The 25,510-nt window shown below is 49.2% G+C and overlaps 1 protein-coding gene across 2 annotated transcripts in view; it reads left to right on the top strand.

The window, feature by feature from the left end:
- Window positions 1–25,510, top strand: part of MAPK14 (mitogen-activated protein kinase 14) — a 376,319-nt gene that overhangs the window by 238,466 nt on the left and 112,343 nt on the right. For both annotated transcript variants that reach the window (XM_069633433.1, XM_069633434.1), the window contains exon 8: window positions 13,003–13,074. In XM_069633433.1, the coding sequence (XP_069489534.1) occupies window positions 13,003–13,074 (72 nt within the window). The remainder of the gene's footprint in view (window positions 1–13,002; window positions 13,075–25,510) is intronic.

The raw sequence follows: 25,510 nt of genomic DNA, 5'->3' as shown, positions 1-25,510 counted from the left end.
TTACATTTATAAAGTGCACTTAGCCCAGACGCATCAAGGCGCTCCTACTTAAGAAAATGATTGCAGTAGGGTACTGGTACAGCATACAAGTAACTTGATACATGTTGCATATTACATTTGCTTTCATAAGATGGGTGCAGACAGGTGAGCATACAGAAAGATAATGACAATATGTACATGAAGAATACAAACTAAGGCTCGTTAGTCTATCGCTGGTGTGAATCTAAATTGAATAGTCTAGTTCTAAGACTTTTTCTGAATGACCACAAGGATGGGTCGTTTCTTAAGTGTGGTGGTAGGGAGTTCCATAAATTAGCTGCAACTACCAGGAAGCTGGACCTACCTGCTTTTACTCTCTTAAATCTTGGGATGGTGATACGGTTGGAGTAGGAGGAGTGAGTAGGTCTGTTGCAGTGTGTTCTGGTGATTTGTTTACTGAGAAAGGCCGGTGCATTGTTGGCCAGGCATTTGTGGGTAAGAGTGAGGATTTTAAATTTGATCCTGTCATGGACAGGGAGCCAATGTAGGAGTCATCTGGTGGAGGAAATGTGCTCGTTCTTGGGTATGTTCAATGCTGCTCTAATAGCAATATTTTGTACTACCTGAAGTTTATTGATGTTTCTCATACTGGTGCCTGCGAACAGTGAGTTACAGTAATCTATCCTAGAGAGAATCAAGGCTCTTGCTAATGTGATACTATTGTCAGTTGAGAGGAAAGGTCTGCTAGATCTGATAAGTTTGGACGTGTAGGCTGCAGACAAGACAATGGCATTGACTTGTCTGGTGAGGCAGAGAGATGAGTCAATGTAGACACTCTCAGTGTTTTTATTTCTTTGGTGACATGCATCTTGTTGCCATCAATAGTAAAGGAGTCGTATTGTTTTGGTAAATTATCTAGTTTAGATTTTAATTCCTATTGGGATGAGCTCCATTTTTTCAGGCCTGGATGGCAAGGTATATTTTGTTAAGGTTGTAAGTGTCAGTGTCATGATATCCTGTTATAGGGATTAGTATTTGCGTATCATCTGCGTAATTGGTATACATGATACCCATTATCTAGTTTGTCAAATAAGAGCTTTGTGAAAGCGTTATACAAGGTTGATGATACGCATGAGCTTTGTGGAACTCCACATGTTACTGGGGTTGGGGAGGCTGCTGCTGTGGTTGAAGTGACTGTAATTGTACGATTGGAAAGAAGGAATCAAACCATTTGATAGCTTCTGATGAGAAGTGTACTGCAGTTTCGAGGTGGTGACATAAGATTTTGTGGTTGACCAGGTCAAAGGCAGCCTAGAGGTCTAATAGAAGAAGGATACAGAAGTCTTTTCTGTCTTTGAGTTGGTCCATCTGTATTTTTAGATCCAGTAGGGCAGTTTCTGTACCATGGCCAGGTCTAAATCCTGATTGTCCTAGTCCTAATAGTTTGTTAGCTTCCAGGAATTGTTGGATCTAAAGATAAGCTGCACGGTCGAGGATTTTTAATATAAATGGTATTGTAGTGATCAGTCGAAAATTGGTTGGGATGTTAGGGTCAATGGTGTTTTTTTTTTATTTAGCAAAGGTAGTACCCAAGCTTCTATTAGGTAGTCTGGTATGGAGCTGGAGTCAAATGAACTATTGATGATGGCGTTGATGAGAGGAGCTAATTCATGTGCACATTCTTTTATCAATGTGGCAGGACAAGTATCGCTTTTACATCTGCATGGTTTTAGCCCTTTAATGATGTTGATAGTTTCTGTTGTCACTGACCTAAATGTGAATTTAGTGGGCATAAGTGGTTCTAGAGTCGCTGGTATAGGTTGGTAGTCTAGGTGAAGGTTGAGTTTGGACTTTTTAATTTCAATTTTACTAGGCAAGAGGGCAATTTTGTCTGCTAGTGCTTTTTTCACATTAGTTCCCCATAGCTGGTCTTTGATGGAATGGTCAGGGGATGGAGCAGGTGATTCGAGCTTGCGGAGGTTGGCGAATAGTTCCTTAGGGCGTGATTGGACATTCTGGATTCTGGTGTTGTAGAGGTTACTTTTAGCTTTGGTGATTACTTCTTTATAGTTATTGGCTAGAGATTGGAAGATGGGTTTATTTATGGATGTTGGCGATTTCCGCCAGTTGCATTCTGTAGATCTTTTAGTTGCGCGTATTGTTTGTAGTTCTGATGTGAACCATGTGTTGGTATGAGTTTTAGGTTTTATTTTCTTAGATTTCAAGGGCGTAACTATGTCCATGGATGTTAGCAGAATTTGATTATATAGCTTGACTAGTGAGGATGGGTCGTCTCCCGAGTAGGTAGAGTTCGTTAGGGATGCTAGAAGAGGGAGCATGTTATTGCGATTGATATTTGTAGAGCTTCTGGATGGTAGGGTGGGTGGTGGGACATTTAGTAGTTATGGTGATGAAGAAGATTATGGTGTTGTGGTCGGACCAAGGTGATGGAGTATTAGATGTGATATTCGTGGCGCAGTTAATATCAGCAAGCCAATCTAAGGCATGACCCTTTTTGTGTGTAGATGTACTGATGCGATGTTTAAAGCCTTGGACTTTCATGGATTCAGCAAGGAAGCCTGCGTCAGTGTCCGAGGGATCGTTGAGACCAAGGTTGAAGTCACCTAATATAATGACTTTGGATTGTGGTTTCATATTGTGAGCTTAGAGACAGATAATGTCATCTTCAAAGGTGAATGGGGCACTTGGGGGTCTGTAAACAATGTGTAGGGTACAGGAGTAGGTGAGTTCAATTTTTAAGGTGATCACTTCGGCCGAAGTGATGGCTGGTTCTCCTGATATTCTAATGTTGAAGATCTCTTTTGCTATAAGGCCCAGTCCACCTCCTTTTGGAGGTAGTTCTATCCTTCCTGTATATTGTTTATCCCTCAGGGATGGCTAGAGAAAGGGCAGGGCCTGAGGCTGAATGCAGCCAGGTTTCTGTGATTGCCAGTATGTTAAGTCGTGGACTTTGATGAGGTCTGCTATGTCAAGGGCATGGGCTGTGATGGATCTGGCATTCATAAGGGCACCTTTCAGGTTTATGGCTGAGTCAATGTCCCCAGGTTTTGTGGTGTGGGTGTTGTGGGTCATAGGGTTTGGAGTCTTGTTTGTAGGTGAATTGTGCAAGTGTCGAGGCATTGGTGCTGGATAGATCAATCTTATCGGCAGTGGTGTTCTGTTGGTTAGTGTGGGCAGCCCCTGGACTGCAGGCTCTGAGATCTGGTGTTTAGGGAAGTTTGCCAAGCGAGTGGTCTAGTGGGCAGTGTATGGACGATAATTTTCCTATAGGTATAGTGATGGGCCATCCGGGATGATAGTCTAGGTTTTCTTATATGGCCGGTTATGGGTTGTGTAGGCTGAACTTGGAACGAGGCAGATGTACGTGCTGTCTCCCCAGTTTGTATGAAGATAGTGATTTGGGAAGGGGGGTGTAGTGTGGGTGTGGGGAACGAGCTCACTGTGGGAAGGAATGGTGTTGGGCAGGGTAGGGGATCGTGTCGGGCGCAAAGTAATCGGGCGTGGCCGTTCTCAACATAGGTAAAAGATCCTAATGTGCACGGCGGGTCTCTTAGACTAAGAGAGTCCATGCTTAGCAAAGGTAATCTGTTGATTATTGGCATGGTTGGCATAGCACTGGCAGGATCAGTTTAAATGTCTTGTGAGGACTATAGTCAGTATGTTATTCTGTCTAGGCAAGCATTTAAGCAGATGTAGTCATATTCTATATATAGGCAGGGTAGTACATTGGGTGCTCAATCTAGCCGATTAGTGGGCAGAAGATGCAATATTCATTCACGTTATACTGTAGATGCAGTAGACAATGAGTGCGACAATCACGGTAGGCAAGTAGTGGGTATGAATCGTGCTAGGCACATGTATAGCAATCATTATTGGCAAACAGTGAGAACACTAGTCAATAGATAGTGGATACGATGATGCACTGCCTTGAGTAGTCAGGCAGGTGCGGTGTAAGCAACGTTCGCAATTTTCTATGTAAAACTGTTTTGGGGTTTTTAGTGCTTATTTGAATGTATTAGTCTAACGGCATATCTGTTAGTCTAAGCTAGACTTATAATTGAATGCAATACCCAATAGTATGCTAGTGGGAGCGAGGGTTAACTATGGCATGCATATAGCGTGCATATGAATCAAAGACAGACATATTACGATATGCAAAATATTATCATGCAAAAAGGCTAATATTATGATATGAATTCCGAGCAGTACATGACGACCTTTGGTTAGGTCATTACGTTAGTCATGCGTACGGTAACTACAATCTACATATGGAGGGTTAGCAAGTAGGTGTGCTGCCAATTACCTCAGTTGAGCAAGGATTGATAGTACCGTGTATATTTTGAAGCAGGATGCAAATATTCTAGGGCCGCGCGATGGAGAAGTTTGTTGAGTCGGTTATGGGCATCAGCAGACTTCTGCGTCCAATGCTGGTTAAGATCGCTGCTGGCCTACGAATAGGGCAGAGTAAGTGGGCCAAGGCCCATGGGCCCGGACAGGCACAGACCGGCCTGTGCCTTACTCGGGTGCCTTAGCAGGAGTGCCGTCTCACGTCTTCCAGCAGGATGGAACCAATTTAAAATGCAGTAGCTCTTCCAACGAGCCTCGGTAAAGGTTGCTAGGCTACCATACACAAAAGGGTGACAGTGGCCATTTTGGGAACCTCCACACAGTTCTGCGGTGGGAGGTGGCGAAGTGAGGCCAAAATACGATCGAGCAACGTGGCTGGAGATGTTGGGGTCATTCGGGTCAGCGTGATGCGAGGGTCAGGCCACCCAAGCGTCGGCAAGCTGGGTAGTGCATAGGATTGTGCTGCAGTTGACACAGCGATGTTCCTCAGCTGACGAGGAAAGTGAGGTATGGGCTCCTGGCCATCCGACGAACGGAAAGGTTCCTATGGTTCCCGTGGTTCAGGCTTTCGTAGAAGGGGTACATCGATTATATATCCCAATTTCCGCTCCACCTCCAGGGTAAAACTTTAATGTCATACTTACCAAGTTTATGGGCCTCCTTTTAGAACACAGAGCTAGTTTTAAATATCTCATCTTCAAGACCGCTTTTCTTATAGCCATTACTTCAATAAGAAGAGTCAGTGAACTGTAAGACCTCTCCTTTCTGAACCCATTTGTAACCCTTCATAAAGACAATGTAGTGTTAAGAACACATCCATGTTTTTCTCCAAAATCTATTTCAAAATGTCATGTAAATCAATCGATGGAACCTCCAGCATTTGTTCTGAACCCACAGAATGCAGCAGAGAGAAGCCTCCATACACTTGATGTCAGGATAGCAGGCATGTACTACCTAGACAAAACGAGGCCAATAAGTAAAATGGATCCATTCTTTATTTCCTTGGCTGCTGTTAAAGAAAGGAATCCTTCCTCTAAATCAGCAGTTTCAAGATGGATTGTACAGTGCACTCAACTCTGCTATTCTGTGTTAAAGACAAAGTTACCATTCACACCCAGAGCACACTCAACTCAAGGCATTGGGGCTACTCTAGCATTTATTGCAAATGTACTTGGAAGCAACTTCAATCTGGAGCGACCTTTTTGATGCCAGAATGCAGACTTCGATGCAAAGTTCCGATGCTTGATCCCGATGAAGAGTGTCTGCAACTGCATCTAGGCATACAGTAGGGAGAGTGGGTGAACAATATATTTACATTGTGCTCACTCTTAGCGAATGCCTATTACCCTACCTCTTCCCTATACTAAGGCTGTATCGAAACCTTGTTGCCCTAATGGAAAACACAGTGTTTAACTATTGCTCACAGTGCAACTCCAAATTCCCCTGCCAGGATGCCCACAAGCTGTGTACTAGTGCTCACCCTCGAGACCACACAAAGGACCGCTGCTGGGCTTGCCAAAAATTCAAACCCAGAAAACTTTGAGGAATGCAGGCAGAAACCAAGGGCAGCATACGCCATGAAATCTGAGTTGGCGCACGGTGAGTCTGAAAAGAAAACATCGGAAATTGAGGCCTATGAATATACCACACAAGCACAATCTGAGAAAGGAGTACCCAAACAAACCTTGATTTCGATTCATAGGGGAAACCAGCTAAAGGATGTTTCACTGAGGAGACTAAAACACTTTCTGCAGCCATACAACCAAATGCATTAGTCGACATTTCAGATTCAGAAGAGGACTAGGAAGATGAGGAAGGGGATAGTGTTGCCATCGAAATGGTCAAAGTCGAAAAATAGATACTGTAGGTTTCAATTTCGAAGGCGTCTGAGGAAACCCTTTGGTGTCAGAAAGTGGTCTGTGTGAGATTTTAAGGAAACAATGTCCAAGATTGTCCCCTTCATGGAGCATCATGAGAAAAGGTGGCAGGCTACACCACCTCATGGAGAAAATCCATCAAAGGCCAGACATCCGGATCAGCTTAGTTTTCAAGAGGACCCATACTCTGTTCATGAATATCAGGCAGATGCAGGTGATACAAACTCGCACCTAGATCCCAAGGACTATGTGGACCCTGACATTTGGCATGCATCCCCAGATGAGGGTGAACCAGCAGTATCATCCTTCCATGCTGAGTATCATTTTCAATACACTGATTTAATTGCCGTAGCAGGTCAATGCCTTTGGATCCCGATGAGAACATAGGCTTCATTGAGGATATGATATGGCATTTTTAACGCACTTATACACAAGTGTTTCAAGGTGCGATGAGGCAAGGGAGGGGAACAAAGGTAGGACGGACAACGATCCTACTAGGCCAGGTGTCATTCAGATCACGCAAGTTCGTGGGGAGGGGGGCAGGGGCAGTGCAGTACATGGGAATAGATAACAAGTAAGTAACGGCCAGCAAGTGGCAAGTGCATGGGTAAGTGCAGACATCAGGTGTCAAGGGCTGGTAGGAGGACTGTAGGGCTACAGAAACAGTCCCCAAGTGCGGGGCATGCTAGATAGGAAGTGCAGGTGTGTGATGCTGGTGGCAGGGGAGGGACCTGGCCCCGAGATTAGACGGTGTCCAGGTTGCCAGTGCAGTTCCAGTTACAGCCAGGATGTCAGCAGAGCAGAGGAGGAGAAAAAGCAGAAGCAAAGAGAAAGGTTTTGAGGTGGTTTTGAGGTGCTTCCGGAACCGGAGATGGTTCTCAAGTTTAAGGGAGGCAGGAAGGCTGTTCCAGAGGCAGGCACCAGCCGAAGAAAGAGATCTACCACCAACTCGTTGCTTGGAGAAGCAACTGACCCTGAGGGAGTTGGAGGTGGTTGAGCGGAGAGCTCAAGGAGGAAGCTATTTAGGGAGAGAGAGTTGAAGGTATTGAGGCCCTATGCCCCAGAAGGCCATGTGGACGATGCAGAGTGTTTTGAACTTAATCCTCGCAGCCACTGGGATCCAGTGCAGAGATTTCAGTCCTGGAGAGATACAATCCCTAGGCTTGAGGCCAAGGACAAGTCTTGCAGTCCTGTTCTGGATAAGTTGCAGAGGGCGGAGAGTGGAAGCAGGCAGATTTAGAAAGAGGCTGTTGCAATAGTCCAGCCTAGAGAGAACCAGGAGACAATGAGCTTCTGGGGGAAGTAGAGGAAAAGAAGAATACCTCGAAGGAGGTGCAGCTGGTAGTGTGACTTCTTAGAGATGTGAGGAGAGAAGGAGATTGTGGAGTCGTAGATGACCCCAAGGTTTTTAGCCTTGCAGGTGGGAGCAGGAAGAGGGCCAAGAGAGGCCGGCCAGAGAGCTGCAGGAAAGGAGGGAGCGGGTGTGCCGATGAGGAGACTCTCAGTCTTACTGGCATTAAGGCAGAGGTTGTTGGCTGCACACCACTCCTGGATAGCAGACAGACAGAGATGAGGGAAGGAGAGGAGGAGGCTGAGGGTAGCCTGAAAATGAGCTGGGTGTCATCCGCATAGCACTGAGAATTGGGGCAGAGAACGGCGATGCAGTGGGGTAAGGAGTGCCAGGTATTGGTTGAACAGTAGGGAGAGAGGTTGGATCCCTGGGGGATACCACAGGTAGAGAAAAAGATAACGGAGAGGAAGGACTCAAGTTGGACCTGGGAGGGTTGGTCAGAAAGGAAATAAATCAGCCACGCCAGAGCCTGACCAGTGATACCCAGGTTATCACGGAGACGATTGAGCAGGATGCTATGGTTGACAGTGTTAAAGGCAGAAGAGAGATCAATCAGGATGAGGACGCAAGGGGTGTTAGCACCAAGGTTGGAGAGCAGGTCTTCAAAGATGTTCAGAAGAGCAGTTTCTGTGCTTCTGGCAGCTCTGAAACCAGACTGATGGTCATGAAGACAACCAACTGCTTCAGTGTGGCGATTAAACTGGGGGATGGCCAGTCTCTCCAGGATCTTGCCCAAGAAGGGAGTGATGGAGATTGGGCGATAGTTAGCTGGGCAGGTGGGGTCGGCTGAGGGTTTCTTAAGAAGAGGGTGCACAGAGGAGTGCTTCAGGGGGGATGGGAAGGCTTCAGTGGCAAAGGAGTGATTGCATAAATCAGCCAGGGCAGGAGCCAGGGAGTCGATGTAGTCCTTGATAGTTTTGGAGGAACAGGGGTGAAACTTTTTCGACGAGACTTTCAAAGATCAGACTTGTCTAGAAACTTATCTGTGGAGATCTGGGGTAAAGGCAGAGAAGGAGGGAGGAGAAGTGGCCGCAGAAGGGCCAGAGGAAGATGAGGGAGTGGGGAGGGGATGGGGGAAAGGAGGAGAGTGAGGACAGAATGTCCTTCGTTTTAGAGATGAAGTGAGAAGCCATTCCCTTGCAGAGGTCCTGGGAAGGGACAGGAGAGGTAGAGACTGCAACAGGATTGGCCAGTTCCTTGCAGATTTTAAAGAGTTCAGCCGAGTTGTTAGATGCCGCAGAGACGCGGCCTTGGATATGTGCTCTCTTCTTGGTTAGGACAGAGAGCCAATATTGCCTTTGGAGCAGGCGGCAGGCCAGTTTGTCAGAGGATGTACATGAAGCACGCCATTTCCTCTCTGCGACCCTGCACTTGCGTTTCAGGGTGACAAGGTCTGAGTCGTACCAAGAGTTGCACTTGGCCTTGGGCTTCAGGCGGATTCTCATGACAGGGGCAAGGATTTCCAGAGTATCGGAAATAGCAGAGTCGAGCATGGAGAGGGCTGTGTCAGGGTGAGAGTCAGCCAAAGGGGGCGGGGGATGAAAAGCTGGCAGCGAAAGCAGCAACTGACACACACTTCATGGATCAGATGACCGAGAAGTTGGTTGGCAGTGATGGAAGTGGCTTGGCCTGAGGCGTATGGAGGGTGAGGTGGGAGGAGAGGAGAAAGTGATCACTCCAGGAGTGAAGAGTAGAGAGAAGGACAGATAGAAGAAGGTCTGAGGAGATCAGAACATCTAGAGTGTGCCCTGCAGAGTGAGATGGGCCAGAGGGGAGAATAGTGAGTGAAAGAGAGTCGCAGAGGTCGTGAAAGAGTCCAGAAGCAGGACAGGAGGCATCCAGGCAGATGTTAAAGTTCAAAGATGGAGGAGTTGTGTGGTCGAGGCCAGGAGTGAGGAGGAGAGGGCCGCACACTCAGAGAGGAAGGAGGAGATTTGACCAGGTGGCCGATAGATAGTAGCCACAGTAAGGGAATGGCTAGGGGAGGGAGCCTGCAGACGAGGCATTCAAAAGAGGAGTAGGCCTGCAGACGAGGCATTCAAAAGAGGAGTAGGCCTGCATAGAAGTAACAGAGGCAGGAATCCACTCGGGAAAGATCAGGGCTACACCACCTCCAGAGCGGTTGGACCTGGGCACGGACAGGATCTTGTAGCCGTTGGGTAGGAGCGTGTCAAAGCTAGTGACAGAGCTGGCTGTGAACCGTGTCTCGGTGAGACCGAGGACATCAAGTCAAGTTCTTCCAGGAGGCGGCAGATATCAGGAGTGTTTGACAGCAGAGCGAGATTTTAGAGTGACAATATGGAGAGCAACGTAGCCAAGGAGGAGGCAGAGGGGTGAGGCAAGGTAGCCACGGAAAGGGGAGAGGGGACAGCAGGAGAAGAAAGGAAATTGTTGAGGCGCGGGAAGCGTCTATCAAAGAGGTGAAGGTTGGCCTGAGGGCCTTGGACCAAGACTGTCCCATTGAAGTAAACATTAATGATGACCTTGGAGGAATGGAAGGAGGAAAGGAGGGCATCCCAACGGGTGCCACCATTAATGGGAGGAGAGGAGAAAGGAGAGAGCACAGAGACTATATGAAGGGTCCATAGGTCTGGCGAAGGAACGACAGAGGATGTCGGTGAGAGTTTCCTTAGAGGAGGCACTGGTGTAGGTGTCAGCGATGGGGAGGCCTGGGTTGGAGACCAGGATGTCCTTTTTAAACTTCTTCTTACCAGATTTAGGGCCTCATCACGAGTTTGGCTGTAACCCTTAAATCCTGCGGTAGCGCTATTACCGCCGGATTTAAGTGTCCACCAAATCACAGGTTTGGCAGATTTCCCCCCAGCTCAGAGCTGGGGGAAATCTGCCGAAATTACACGCTATTACCGCCGGCGGGAAATCCGCCGGCGGTAAGAGCGCGAAAATTCCCCATTGAGCCCAATGGGGAATTCCCGAATGGGCTCAGTGGGGAAAGGGCAATACTCGTTCTGCCAAACCCGTAATCCCGCGCTATTAGCGCCGGGTGGTTTGGCGGTAGGGCTATTAATGCCGGCGCTAATAGCGCCGGCGTTAGCGCCCAAATCGTGATGAGGCCCTTATTGAGGAGAGCAGGATACTCAATAGAGAAGCAGTTAGAAAAGATAGGAGAGACAGAGAGAGCACCATAGAGTAGGTGGGAGAGGAGAGAGGTGGAAGGGTGAGGGGGAGAAACTAGAGGAGGACACTCAGTAGATGAGACAACTCGGGTATTAAAGAGCTCACAAAATGCACAATTTAAGATAGGAGAGAGGGCACACCAACTTTGAGAATCCTGAATAGAGGGAGAAAGGCCTAGGTTTCACAATGCAATTTTAAATACTGAGACAGTGCGTATTATAACAGGAGAAAACCACATCTAAATTTGTGAATCCCGAATAGAGGGAGAAAGGCCTAGGATGTATTCGAGGAAAAGAAGCAAGAATCACATTGCATTCCATTACTGCCCTCAATTATAAAGAGAATAACTCTTCATGACTCAAACCAGTCACTACTAATGCAGTGAACCTTACAGTAGAGATAAAGTATAAACTGTCTGAACCCACCTACATCAGGGGAAAATTAATACCAGACTCCCTAGTGGTGGCAACTCCCCGCAAAAGAGCAGGTTTACAGATGGCGGTCACTGAATACCCGCCAGATAAAGAGAGCAGGCGTATATGCGCATTAGGTAAGAAAGTAGCAACTTCTGCAGCTCAAGCGCAGGCATTGACTGTGCTCTCATGGCCAGATGCAACAGGTCACAATGGGGTGACCTAGACAATCTGGGTAAATCAATTCCAGTGGAACTACATGGAATGTTCAGGAAAATGACAAAAGAAGGGAAACAAAAGGTCAACCATATTATTCAACATACTCTAGACGCAGCCGAAACAGAGGGCCTCCAATAGCAGGGTGACAGTCATCAAGCAACATGCCTGGCTTTGTGAAACTGGATTCAAGCCAGAAACCTAGGTTACACTTAGACAAGCCAGTTGAGGAGTCGAAATAATTTGTCAAAGCAGTCAATGATGCTTGAGAAAGAGCCAAAAACGACCATGACACTCTGCAAACCCTGGGACAAATATCAGGCAGGTGTCTTAAAGAGGGTTCCCTGCTAACCGGCAGTCCTTTCAGACATCAACATATACACAACCAACTGTGCAGCAGTCCCAGACAGGGTCCGGTTGGTATTAAGGGTTGCAGCCTCAGCAAACCACATACTCTTCGCTAATAAGACACATGCTTAGTGGAAAGCTGAGCTAAACCGGACAATCCTCATGAGGATCACCCTCTTCAAAGTAATGACTCTCGAAGGTCCACTCCTATGCATCTCTAGTAGGATGCATACAAATTTCACCCACTCATGGGAGGACATAAAATCTACCGGTGGGTGTTAGACACAGTTGCCAAGAGATACTGAATTGAGTTTCTCCTATCTCTGCGCCATCCACCACAGCGAGACAGAGAAATGGTAAAGGAACCCAAAGCACTGCTGAAGAAGGAAATCTATACCCTACTCCTTTTAAAAAAAATGCCATTGAACCGCTTTCTCAGTTTCAGGTAAATAAGTGCATGTACTCACTGTATTTTCTAGTTCCCCAAAAAGACGAGACAAAAAGACCAGCATTGGACCTGAGGCCGCAACACCACTATGTAAAAACAGACAAGTTTGGAATGTCAACTCTTCAGGGGGTCATTTCACTACTCAAAAAAGGAATATAGATGAGCACACTAGACCTGAAAGATGCATACTTATATTTGTGTCCCCGGGAACAACACGATTCTTAATTTTCAAGGTAGAAACAAACTACTCATTCAAAGTAGTATCTTTTTTGTACTAGCATTGGCACTAGGGGTATTCACAAAGACCCTTGTCGTACTGGCAGCACATCGCTGTTGCCAAACTATTCCTATTTACCTCTATCAAGATGACTGGCTCATAACAGGGCAAACTTTACAGCCATGTCTAGCAAACACACAAACAACCCTGAACCTGTTACACAAATAAGGTTTCCCTATCAAATGGACAAAAAAAGCCTAGTACTATCACAAAAACACTTTTCCAACACCTGCTGTGACTGATAGAGTAGAAATAAACACTCAACACTTCTTTCAAAGGTTTTTAGACCAACACACAACTGTTAGCCTCAGATTCTCGGCAGTGCGTCCGCCCCAAAACTAGACCCACAACCTCCTCATTCCTTCCATGCACTCACAGATCATACATGATGCTTCTCTAATAGAGGATCATACCTAAATGTTCTCTGCATATTTACTCCCGTACTCCTTCAGGACCTGCCACCATCATTCCCTCTAACTTGGCGAGACCTACCCTTGAGCCTTCATCCCCATTCCCCACTCACCCCTTTATCCACTCGACCTGTCACTTGTGTAATGGTTTCTGGATTCTGATTTTCTTTTATTTCCTAGTGGATATATGGTCTGTAGGTTGCATTATGGCTGAACTGCTGACTGGACGAACCCTGTTCCCTGGCACCGATCGTATCCTTTTGTTTTTAAGTTATTCATGGAAAATCTCCATAAATGTTTTTCCTACTTTTCAGGCATTTTATTTGTGCACATTTTCGGGTGGACGATGCTTTTAACTGCAGATCTACTTTGCCCTCGTCACTTTGCTTTACTGTGTATATATATCCATGGGACGGTGGAAGGTATCTGTGGGTTGTTGGATTCATCAAAATATTGAGAGAGACTGAGAAGCGAAAGCGAATGAGACGGAGAGGAACTGAAAGAGAGAAAATATTCAATGATTGCCATAGTTGATTCTCCCAAAGAAAAAATAGGCGAGTTTGCAAAATAATAATTTTCGTAATCTTGGAATTTGATCAGTGTAATGCATTTGTTCTAATCTTCTGCATTTTATTTATTGGTGAAATAGTGCTTCCTTTGCATTGAAAAACCATGAAAACTCTCTTTTAGTTTGTTAATATAATGCTCGTTCGTTACAGCTGTATTTTAGAATTATTTTACCATAAAAGCCAACATATTAAAAAGTAATCACATTTAAAACGGTGTCATCTCAGGACATCAAATCATCGAAAATAAAGGCATAACTAAGCATTGTTTATCTTGCCCCTTCCAATAATTATTACACAGCAATTGATTCACAGAGTGCAAAAGTGCATAATAGTTCAACGGTTCCAAAGAAATGTCAGCATTTTCCATGTCCCTTCATATTAAGCAACACATACTTATTAAGCAGCATTTGAATTCATAAAAGGGAAATATGCCTAAAGTGTATAATGGTTCAACAAGTACAAGATAATAGCAGCGTTTTCCAGACCACTTCAGCTAGATGGTAAACAGCAATTAAACTCATAAAGCGAAACAGGCCTAAGAGTACATGTTGCTCTACTTCTAGAACTAACATGAATTGTTACGCAGCGATTGGATTTGCAAAGTGTGAAAGTGCCTAGAGTGCATGATAGTTTAACAAGTACAAAATAGTAGCAGCATTTTCCAAGCCCCTTCAGGTAGATGGTAATCGGCAACAAGACTCATAGAATGCCAATATATCTAAGGGTACGTTTTGGTTCCACAGATAGAGCAGCATGAATACAGAAAAATGTCCTTTAGCCAGGGCCCGCTTGAAGGTCAGGTCATAGGTTAGTTCCATACATTTAGTTCAGATTTCATCCGCATACACCATGCCTTAATCAAAAAACCTCCTCTAGTAAAAATAGCAAGGCTCTCTTTTGACTGCGAGGCAGACTAAATACAGCCTCCGCAAGAGTAGTAACCGAGTATTGGACAAAAAGAGATATTAGTGATCCTTTTCTCAAATCTGCCTAATTAGGGCAAAAAAGGAGGAAATGGACCCGTCATCCCTAGGGTCCAAGCATAGAGGGCAGACTAGGCTAGAATTGGTGTTCCACCTGGACCTCACAGCAGCTAGGGGCAGTATGCCCAAGCTATGCTCAAGCGTGCCCTTATGAAGAGAGTTCTCATTGCTTTGGGGGGCATTAGGTTCAGGTAATCTTCATAGCCCTGGTTCTGCTTCCTGGCCAAATATCTATGAAATTGGGATGAAGTCTGGATTTTCCTTCCAATCTCTGCTTCACTTTCAATCATGAGAGCGTGCTGCACACTGCCCTTTCAGTTAGTGTTAATTGCAGCCGGATTGGTCCAGAGGCCTGGAATGCCAAGAGCTTTTAGATCCTTTCTCAAGGATGACAACCAAGGCAAACTCATTGCTCCTCTATGCTATTATATCCTTAACTGTATCCCAGTATTTCAGCAGGTTTGCATTGTTCCATAGCCTTATCCAATAGAAAACTGGCCTTGCCCTGCATAATTTTCTGACAGGCTGGAGAATTGGTTCGGGGGTCGGTAAACCCAATAGGTTCTGTGAGAAACCAGAAAGTGTCTCACCCTCTAGTCCCTGTGGATCCCTCCCTCAGGTGGCCAGGGCCCAGCCATCGCCTTTGGATCCAGACCCTGGGCGTGGACCAGTGCGGGAGGATCACCTGGGTGAGGGGTCTTCGGAGAGTAGGAGTGAGACACCAGCTGTATCAACGCTGTGGACAACAAAGCGCAGTTGTTATTTGTTATGAAAGGTCGGATGTATTGTATCCGTTTGTTAATGAGTCCGCAGCTCGACCAGATATTGGATACATGAGACTTCATTGTGAGTTTGCTTTCATGCTCTGCCTTTTATCCATGTGTGGAAGTGTAATGGAAGTCGGGTGTGAGTGATTATCAGTAATTGCCTGACTTTGCCCGACCATAGTAGCAGGACACATCAGGTACACTGCTCGGGTTTGAGTCTGGTTTCTCCCAGAGTGGGCTGCCCATGTGGAAGTGTTTGTGAAGGGAAAGGGGTGGGAGGTAAAAGTTCTCACATATCCTACCTGGTAGGATGGGGAAAAGGTGTTACAGGATGAGGGATACCACATGTGGAGGCAAAGCACACAAAGGAATAGCAGTTACAAGTCGAACGAGGGGAGAAAGATGGCAAACCAATAAGGGTTCGAAAGGAGGAAAATACCTGTGACCATTTCAGCAAGAAACTGTTACTTTCAAGAAACCTTTGAGTCAGAAAGCATTAAGCCGAGAAATACGACTGATGAATCCTCCATTGTGTGTCGGAGATGCCGGAGGCCCTCCCGCGTTACTGACCAAGGAGGGGGAGGAGTAGCAGCCGCCGTGGTATCGTCCTTGGCTCCAAGAACAAAGAAGCGCCAAAGAGATCAACCCAGCTGGTGAGTTGGGGAGACCGATGCAAGACCGGTCTGTGTTGAAGTCTGGGTTGCAAGCGACAACATTGTATAACAAGCACTGGAACGAACATTGTTAACCGTGTGCGATGAAAGACGCGAGTAAAGCTAAACTACTGATGACTGTTTGAACTTAAAAAGGAAAGATACAATACTGTTGGCAGAGTGGTCCAGCATCATGAATGTGCTCATTCAGAGGTCTCTGTAAGGTATCCCACCAAGAAGTGGCAGAAACGAAAGATTGAGCCGAACATTGTATGAAGTGAATCTAAGTGCTCCAGCGAAGGTTTACGCAAAACCCGTCACACATTCAAATGTCTTTGATTTTGATATCAAGAGAAAACCGTTGAAAGTGAGATTACATGGTCCGAGCCTGAGCAAGGGAGACCAAATATGAACATTGTGCTAAAGGAAGCCGAGCCTGAACTAGGGATATACATGGTCCGAGCCCGAACGAGGGAGAACAAATGTGGACATTGTGCTAAAAAGGGGGTCCAAGCCTGAAGGAGGGAGACACATGATGAACACTGGAAGTGAGAACTTGTGCATGTGAAGATCCTGATACGAATTGAACTTTGACATTAGTTTGTTACGACACGCCCTCTGCAGTAAGAGACTGTTATTGGAAAAGAGGCTTTGGCAGAAGGCCCTAATACCTATGCTTTCAACTGTATCCTCATGGCAGAGAAGCCAGAATGTGTGTGTGTGAAGCTCGAGGGCCGCTTTGCCCCGTGCTGAAAACGTGGGGAAGGGAAGCTAACTGCTAAACCGTCCTGACATATTATTTCTTGAACACTTTGCTTTTTGCTTACATTGTTGTCCCATGCCCTTTTGTATTTAGAAGTAAGGATTGGCAATAGGTTTATTAGTATAGGCCCTTTTATTTTGACAGAGACTCGACTAGTTCTGCGTTATTATTATTTGATGGTCGTAGCTTGCTCCCATCCTTAGATTTATGTCAGATAGGTGTTCAATCGACCGATTGAAGTTCAATAAACACCCTTGTACTGTGATCACTTGGGTCTGTCTTCACTGTTTGATATCATGCCTTCCTTGCAGTTCTTAAGGAATCTATTTTCGACTACTGACCAATTAGAAAGGTTACCATAGCTCAGACCTATAGGCCACAAACTGTCGTGCCTGTGCTTTGTAGGCCTCCAGGGCTACATGCACAGTCCCATCACATGATCTCTGGCAAAATTGGCTATTACACCACTATATACAGAAAATGTAAATCCTGCCTTCAGTATCTGCTACCCCACCTGCAGTCTTCATTCATTCTTAGGCCCAGGCAGTCAGATGATTAAACCTGTTCAGTTTGTGCTTTACCTAGCGCTAGGTTAATTCTAGCCAGTTTTTTCCCCCCACTGAGAACCTTTGGGCTTAGGCTGGGTTGCCCCTTTGGGCTTCCCTGTTAATTTATCTTTAATGTACTTGGGTAAACTACTGTTCCCAAGAGGTGAAGACTATCCCCAGTTAGATTTTATGTAGTGAGCCAGCACACCCCATCTTGCGGGTGTGCTGGCGGGATAGAATGTATCCACTTGCTTACTTAACTGTAGCATTAGTGTTACAATTGCAAGTTTACTTGAATGGCTGGTGGCAGTGGTTTAACCTTTGTGAATCTTTTGTCTTATTACTCGGAGGCTCTTGAGTCAGCCTCAGTAATGCACAGAAGGGTCACCATTTTGCTAAAATGGTGGGCTCCTTCTTTTTCACCATTATTAAGTACCCTTGTTGTTTCTGTGGTCTTCCCCTGGCATTCTAGGAAGGAACGACCGCAGTGGACATTTTTTTTGTCTTCGGCAGGAATCCTTTGTATTCCCCGCCTAGGCTCCCGAGTATCTGAGATGGCAGGAAGCGAGGGAGGGGTCCAAAGGTCCAAAACTCTGCAGCCCTTTGTCTTTCACCTTGCCTGAAAGGAATCAACTCCTAGTCGGGTCTGGCTGTCCTGAATGGACAGCCAGACCCCCCTTTCTGTAAACTGCAGGGAGAAATTGCAGAAGTTGTGCTGTAGTTTCTGATAAAAACACTAAACCAGAAAACTGCTGACAAGTCGACCACTGGAGCTGAAACAAAAGAGGAAAATGAAGATAAGACATCTGTAGCCATTTCCAGCGACCAGAGAGCCTGCTGGGTAACCAGTGCTTGATGCAACCCTTCCTTCCAATCGACATGAAGTCCTAAATGCGACGACTACTACCCAGAGACTGGCGAGACCCACTAGTCTCAAGAAAACCGACATTTTAAGCCATCCCACAACGTGCAGCGACCTTGCTGGGCTGCAACCCGCCAATACCCTAAGACCTCCATCCTGAGTGCGGTACATGGTCTTCTGAAGTCTGAATCCGTCAGAAACTTTGGTGGACACCTGTTGGGTCTCCAGAGACATGATTCAAATCCCTGAAGTCCCCTAACCAGAGTGCAGGGCTAGTAGAGTGAAGGGAATCCTGCAGGCGATATTCATTCCTCATATGGCTGCTGTAAAAAGGCATCAAATACACAGAGCAGTGAGAAAGCGTGAAGAGTCAGTTGCTGGAAGCCTCCTCTGACGACTGCTGCTGCAGGTTCCCATCCAGGATCCAGTTCTTTCGTCTCCAGACCAAGAATCCAGGGACCGAGTCCTTTGCTGCTGCATCTTGAAGGCATCCACCAGGTGCTCTTCTTTTCTCCTAAGGTACTCTGTCGGCTTTGGTAATACTTACCTTAAGTCTGGTGTGCATCCTGTGAGGCTGAGTGGGTGATTCGTGTGGCTGGCAGTTAGCCCATACCACTTGCCCAAGCCTAATGCTGTAACACATATAGAGAGCCTTCTGGGAAGTCCATGAACACTTTAACAAACTCCGAAGTCAATACTTACTTGTTTAAGAAGATCTCCTATGGAACTTTCCTGCAACTGAATCCTATCTCAACCTGCCTACAGCTGGCACCTAGACCACTAGGGTCCCTCTTCTGCCTCTGATAGAACTCATGCAATAGACTAGGGAAAAAGTGAATAAGAAATTGATTCTGCTTTAGCACAAGTGTTAAAGTACTTACTTACTAAAGACGTTAGTGTGGTAACTATCTCTGAAAGAAGTTACGTGTCATTACGTTTATGCTTACATTTTGAGTTGCATTCTGCCCCTCTAAAAAGTGTACAAGTCGCTCTACTAACTTCGAATGCTTTTCCTTCCTTCTAAAAAGTAATTGTTGGTACTGTTTCATCATTGCTTAACTGAATGAGTGTTAAAGCTCATCAATAGGGTTTACCTGCCTTGAAATACATTGTGTCTTAAAGTGTAACATTGGGTTTTGCTGTCCCTGGGCTCCTTCGTACAGATCTAAAACAGTCTTGGGGTTCATACATACCTTTATGTAGCTGGAGGCTCCTTTGAAAGTATATAGGTCTTACTCACCTTGATTAGCTGCTGCTCTTCTAAACTTGTAACCCTGGGTTATGCTTCCATGAATTGCTTTGGTGCTATTCTAAAATAGTTTCATAAAGTTCTTACCTACCTTAAAAACTGTATTATACACTAAGTATACTGGGTATAACTCCACTCCCCTCTGGGCCTACCTGATCTCCTCTTTCTCACCTCATTTCCAGTGTTATACAGACGACACACAGCTCTCCTTCAAGCTGCCATCCTCTACCTCCTCCTCCCTCATACCTGACTGCCTGACCGCTTTTCAGGCATGGTGCTCTGCCATTGATCTCTGCCTTTATGCCATTAAGACAGAGATCCTCCTCATTGGGACGGCTGCTATTCCTTGTCCCCCCCCCCATCTCTCTCTGGCCACACTCTGTGGGTCTCATCCCCTCACCCACCTGTGAAGCAAAAAACCTTGGGATCATCTTTGACTCCTCGCTCTTTCTCTCCACACATCACTGACCTTGCCAAGAAGTCCAACTTTCAGCTCGACCTTCTCAGGGACATTCTACCCTTCCTCGCCTTCCCCCAACCTTCCCCCAGAAGCTCAATGTCTCCAGAGCCCTGGTGGTTCTCTCTAGGCTTGACTACTGCAACAGCCTCTTCCTTAATCTGCCTCTTTTCTCCGTTCGCCCCCTCCAATTAATCCAGAATAGGTCGGCAAGACTTATCCTTGGCCTCAAGCCCAGAGACCGCATCTCTCCTGCCCTAAAATCTCTCCACTGGCTCCCGGGTGTCCGCTAGGATCAAATTCAAGACCCTCTGCATCATCCGCAAGGCCGCCTGAGGCCTGGGACCTCTTTACATCCAGCTCTCCCTCTCTTAATACCTCCCGACCAGAGTCCTTTGGTCCTCTGGCGCCTACTTATCTGCATTTCTCCAAGCAATGAGTGAGAGGTAGATCCCTTTCTGTGGCTGGCTCCTCCCTCTGGAATGGCCTTCCTTCCCCCCTCCGACTTGAGACAGATCTTCTAAAGTTCCGGAAACTTCTCAAGACTTCCTTTTCTCCTCTTCCTTCCCTCTCCCCCTCCCGTGCTAAGTTTCTCTGCCGCTATGACTGGGGACTGGCACCTTCATAGTCATACAGGGTCCAGAACAACCCCCACCAGTCCTCCTTGCATCCTTTGCCAGCACATGCCCTCAGGCTTCCTTTCCCAGACTAGCCCAACTTGGTCCACCCTTCCCACCGCACTCATCCTCCCTCTCCCCCTTTTTCCCCTGGTACTTGCCTTCTAGGCCCCCCAGCACTTCCTGCACCCTTCCCTGGGGTTGCCCTACTCCTGTACTTCTCCCTTTCTCCAGCATGGGGTCTGGCATGGATTCACATGCTCATGAATATTCCCCGTCGTCAGGCTGGGAATCCTCGGTAAAGAAAAAACCAGTATCAGTTTCGTTTCTGATCTGTCTTTCGTAGTAATAACCAATCACTGGTCTCTGCGTCATACTGACCACAGCCAATGACTGCCCTCTACCTAAGCACCGCCTCTGGCAGCCATCTTCAGATTTTTACCGCACGTTCATGTGTTGGGATCCTCGTGCTATTGCTCTCGAGCGTTAGTGCTATTTTTTCGCGCTTTTTCACAAAAACTTCGATTCTTTCGGTCAAAAGAGCCTCAAGCTCCACCGATCCTACATCCGATCAACGGGGACCCGTGTCGGATTCATCTGTGCCCCTCAAGGGTGAAGATTTCGTCGAGCTACGCTTCGGAGGACTCCAGAAGCTTCTCAGGCCCGGTCTCGGAGATGGCCCAGGAGAAGGGAAGCTCGACGCCCGGAAAGCTGTTCAGGGCCTGCCCTGGATGCCAGCTGCAGAACGTCTTCAAGGAGGACGAACACTCTTTCTGCCTTTACTGCCTTCATGGGGACAAGACGCACGTGGAGAAGGACTGTGCGTTTTGCGGCAACATGTCGGAACGGACCATGAAGGACCGCCATCAACGTCTCGCCAGCTGGCTGGAGGGTAAGAGCCCGTCTGGCGAGAAGAAGAAGAAATCTGAGCGGTCTTCTAAGACCTTTGAGGGCGCCCCGGCGACGGGGGCCCAACATAAGGCCAAGCACCGCGAGTCCGCTGGCACCGGGAGCGCCGAACGGTCGGGCTCTACGGGCGCCAGGCAGGGCGCACCCTCCCCGGCACCATCAACCACGAGCCAACGCTCTGGGTCGGGTAAGAGGAAGGCCGAGCACCCGGCGAAGCTCCTGGAGAGACCCCGGTCGAGCTCTAAGGCAGAGGAGGAGCGTGGCAGTGCCCCCTCCCTCAAGGATAAGGCGGTGAGCGCACCTAAGGTGGTGAAGGCCTTGATCCATTCGACCAAGCCCTCTATCGAAACGGTCGCGGCGGCCCTGGCCCAGCCTGTGGAGGCTGCACCAGTGGTGGCGGCCTCGGGGCCCAGAATCTCCCTGCCTCCTCGGAGGGAGTCTTCTTTCGTGCCCATCGATAGGACCCCCGTGAAACCCTCCGTGGGGAAGAAGGGGGGGCAGGGCGTCGTCGTAGATTCGGCCTCAACCTCAGAAGAGGAACTGATCGAGGTCTTAAGCCACGGCCTAGGCGTGGAACAAGACCAGCCCGTCGGAATGGGCCCCGACGCAGGTGACGACGACGACATCGTCGAGGATACCGACGGGGCCCCTGCTCGCCCGTCGGATTCCCCTCTGCCAGCGCCGAAAGACAACTCAGCGGCCATTTTGTTGGCTATACAGTCCTTATGCTCCGAGATAAGGACGAGACTACCGTTACCGACGGAGGAACCTCTCCCGTCGGGGGATCCAGAACCGGGACCTTCTGGTGTTCCCCCTACCAAGAAAAGAAGGATTCATCCACCGCCTCCTTTTCAACCGTCGCGCCCCGTCCAGCCCTCCTCCCCGTCCACCCGAGGGGATGATACGGGGACTGACACGGCAGCGACGGGTACGGACGACGAGGCATACGACGAGGATTTTCCGTCGTCGCCTCCCACCAGGGCTTCTCCACCCGACGAGATTGGATCGTTCCACTCAATGATCGCCAGGGCATCCGAGCTTTTCCAACTCTGCCCTGAGGAGAAGAAAAAGGAAGGCTTCCTTTACCAACGGCGCGAGACCAAGAGGAAGACGGTCCTCGCAGTGCCTCTGTTGGACGACATTTGGGATGAGGGCCTTTCCCTCCTCAAGAACCCTTCCACGACGCCAGCGAAAAGAGACCGGTACGAGAAAAAGTACCGGGTCCCGGACTCGGCCCCCCTATGCCTCCGGGCGCAGCCTACCCCGGACTCCGTCGTCTCCGCGGCAGCCAGGAAGAAAGCGGGGGGGGGTGCGGCCTCCACGTCGACTTCCCCGCCGGACGGCGAGGGAAAGAAATTGGATGCCATGGGACGCAGAGTCATCTCGTCGGCGGCGACGACGATTAAAGCGGCCAACGCCTTGGCTATCGTGGCCCGCTACGACAGGGAACTCTGGTACAAGATAGCTCCCCTGCTGGATTTTCTGCCGGACGACAAGAGGGCGGAGGCCCTTGAGATCCTGCAGGAAGGTGAGGTGGCCTCGGACCACGCCATCACCGTGGCGACGGACATCGCCGACACTGGGTTCCGCCAGATGGGCAACGGCGTTTGCCTTCGACGTCGCGGATGGCTCAAGGCTACGGACTTTCGGCAGGACGTCCAGACCAGGGTCCTGGACATGCCCTTCGACGGGAACAACCTGTTTGGGAAGACAGTGGACGATTCCCTTCAGGCCATCAAGGCGGATACTGAGACGGCCCGGGCCCTTGGAGTACTGCAGCAACGGCGGACGCCCTTTCGGAGCGGCGGAGGCAAGGGCGCCTCCAAAGGTTCCGGCGGCGGTTTCGCTTCCTACCGTCAAGCGGCCCGCTCGTCGTCGCAAGAGGCCTACAGAGGACGAGGCAAGTCTGGCGGACCCCGCCGTCGTCGCCAAGGAGGCCAAGGCGGCAAGGCCGCGTCCAAGCAGGATTGAACCGGCCGTGGGGTCGGGCCCCCACCGAAGCACCCCGGTGGGAGGCCGGCTGGCGGGCTTCGTCAGCGTGTGGGAGTCCATCTCCACCGACCGTTGGGTGCTGGACGCCCTGGCCCGGGGCCACGCGCTCGAGTTTCAAAGAAGGTGCCCGCGCGTCCCCCCCGTGGCCAGGAAAGAACTTCACGTCCCTCAACTTCTCCTGGAGGTAAAGGCGATGCTCAGAAAGGGCGCCATCGAACTCGTCCCAAAGAGGCTTCGGGGCTCCGGAGTCTACTCGCGTTACTTCCTCGTGAAGAAGAAGACGGGAGGATGGCGCCCCATCCTGGACCTGCGACGCCTGAACAAGTTCATCAAGGCGCAGAAGTTCCGGATGGTCACCCTCCAGCACGTCCTGGGTCAGCTGGAGGAAGGAGACTTCCTATCGTCGTTGGATTTGGAGGATGCCTACTTCCACATTCCCATCCTAAAGGGGCACCGAAAATTCCTCAGATTCGTGGTCCAAGGGCGTCATTACCAGTTCAAAGCCCTTCCCTTCGGACTGCGGTCGGCACCCAGGGTTTTCACCAAGTGCCTCGCACCGGTGGCGGCGCAGCTGCGCCGCGAGGGGATTCACGTCTACCCCTACCTGGACGACTGGCTCATCCGCGCCAAGACGAGGGAGCTCGCCGTGGTCCACACGGCAAGGACCGTCCAACTCCTCACGGACCTGGGATTCTCCGTGAACTACGCCAAATCCCACCTGGTGCCCGCGCAAGTCGCACTGTTTCTGGGAGCGAGGCTCGACACAGTGTCCCTTCTGGCCTCCCCGTCGGAGGAGAGGACCAGGACCATCCTGGGCAAGGTGCAACGGATGTTGGTGGCCGACGCGGCCAAGGTGAGGTCCATCAAGTCCCTCCTCGGGATGATGTCTTCCTGCATCTACCTCATTCCCATGTGCAGGCTCCGGATGCGCCCGTTGCAAGAGTTCCTGGATGCGCGCTGGATCCAGACGACGGGCAGCTTCGAGGAAAGGATCAAGCTCGACGAGAGTTTCCGACGAGCGATACGGTGGTGGGGCACCCGCGCGCATCTGACGGCGGGCATGGACTTCCAGACCCCAGCCCACCAGGTGACTGTGACCACGGATGCCTCCCTAGAAGGGTGGGGAGCGCACACCGAAAATCTGCACGCAAGGGGACTCTGGCTCCCGACGGAGAAGTCCCTGCATATCAACGTCCTGGAGCTCCGTGCAGTGTTTTGGGCCCTCAGGTCCTTCCTTCCGTCCCTCAAGGGCAAGGTGGTGAGGATCTTCACCGACAACACCACCACCATGTTTTACATCAGGAAACAGGGCGGAACCAGGTCCCCAGCGCTGTCCAAGGAGGCGCAGGACCTGTGGCATTGGGCCGTCGCCCAAGGGATTCTTCTGGTGCCGTTTCATCTGGCAGGGATAAAAAACACCATCGCCGACTCACTCAGCAGGGAGCTGCGCTCGTGCCACGAGTGGGAACTACGGCAGGATCTGGTGGATCGCCTCTTCCGACGGTGGGGCACACCCCAGATCGACCTGTTCGCGACGGCGACGAACACCAAGTGCCGGAGGTTCGCCAGCAGGTTTCCCCAGACGAGGAGCATGGGCGATGCTTTCTCGTTCCCCTGGGAGGGCCTGTTCCTCTACGCGTTCCCTCCCTTGCCTCTGCTAATCCGGCTCGTCAACCAGCTCAAGAGGTCACGGTGCAGGATGATCCTCGTCGCACCTGCGTGGCCGAGGCAGATATGGTTCCCGGACCTTCTGGACTTGTCGGCGTCCCCGCCAATCAAGCTGCCGGCGGACGCGGATCTACTCTCCAGGGAAGGAGGCGCCATCCTCCACCACGACCCGAAGTCGCTGAACTTGCAGGCCTGGCTCCTGCAGCGCTAGAGTTTGGAGGATACGACATACCGGCCGATTGCAGAGAGGTTCTTGCAAAGGCCAGGGCGTCCTCGACTCTTAAATGCTACGGACACAAATGGAAGAGGTTTTCTGTCTGGTGCCACGCACAGAAGATTAACCCTCTACGGATTACGGCTCCCCAAGTGCTGCCGTACCTGCTGACGCTGGCCAAAGCTGGTCTGGCACACGCGTCCATCAAGATTCATCTTGCTGCGATCTCCCGATACACCAGAACCACGGGCCGGACGTCCTTGTGGTCTCATCGTCTGGTGAAAGAGTTCATGAAGGGACTGTTCAGATCGTTCCCGCCGGTGAAGGCTCCGGCCCCGGCGTGGGAGCTCAACGTGGTGCTGACCAAACTCATGGGACCTCCGTTCGAGCCTCTGCACTCGGCCCCGTTGAAGTTTCTATCGTGGAAAACAGCTTTT

This window comes from Ambystoma mexicanum, chromosome 13 (genome assembly GCF_040938575.1).
Source record: "Ambystoma mexicanum isolate Mex_15411 chromosome 13, UKY_AmexF1_1, whole genome shotgun sequence".
Lineage (NCBI taxonomy): Eukaryota > Metazoa > Chordata > Amphibia > Caudata > Ambystomatidae > Ambystoma > Ambystoma mexicanum.
Note: the sequence above shows the minus strand (reverse complement) of the source record. Positions and strands in the feature narration are given on the sequence as shown.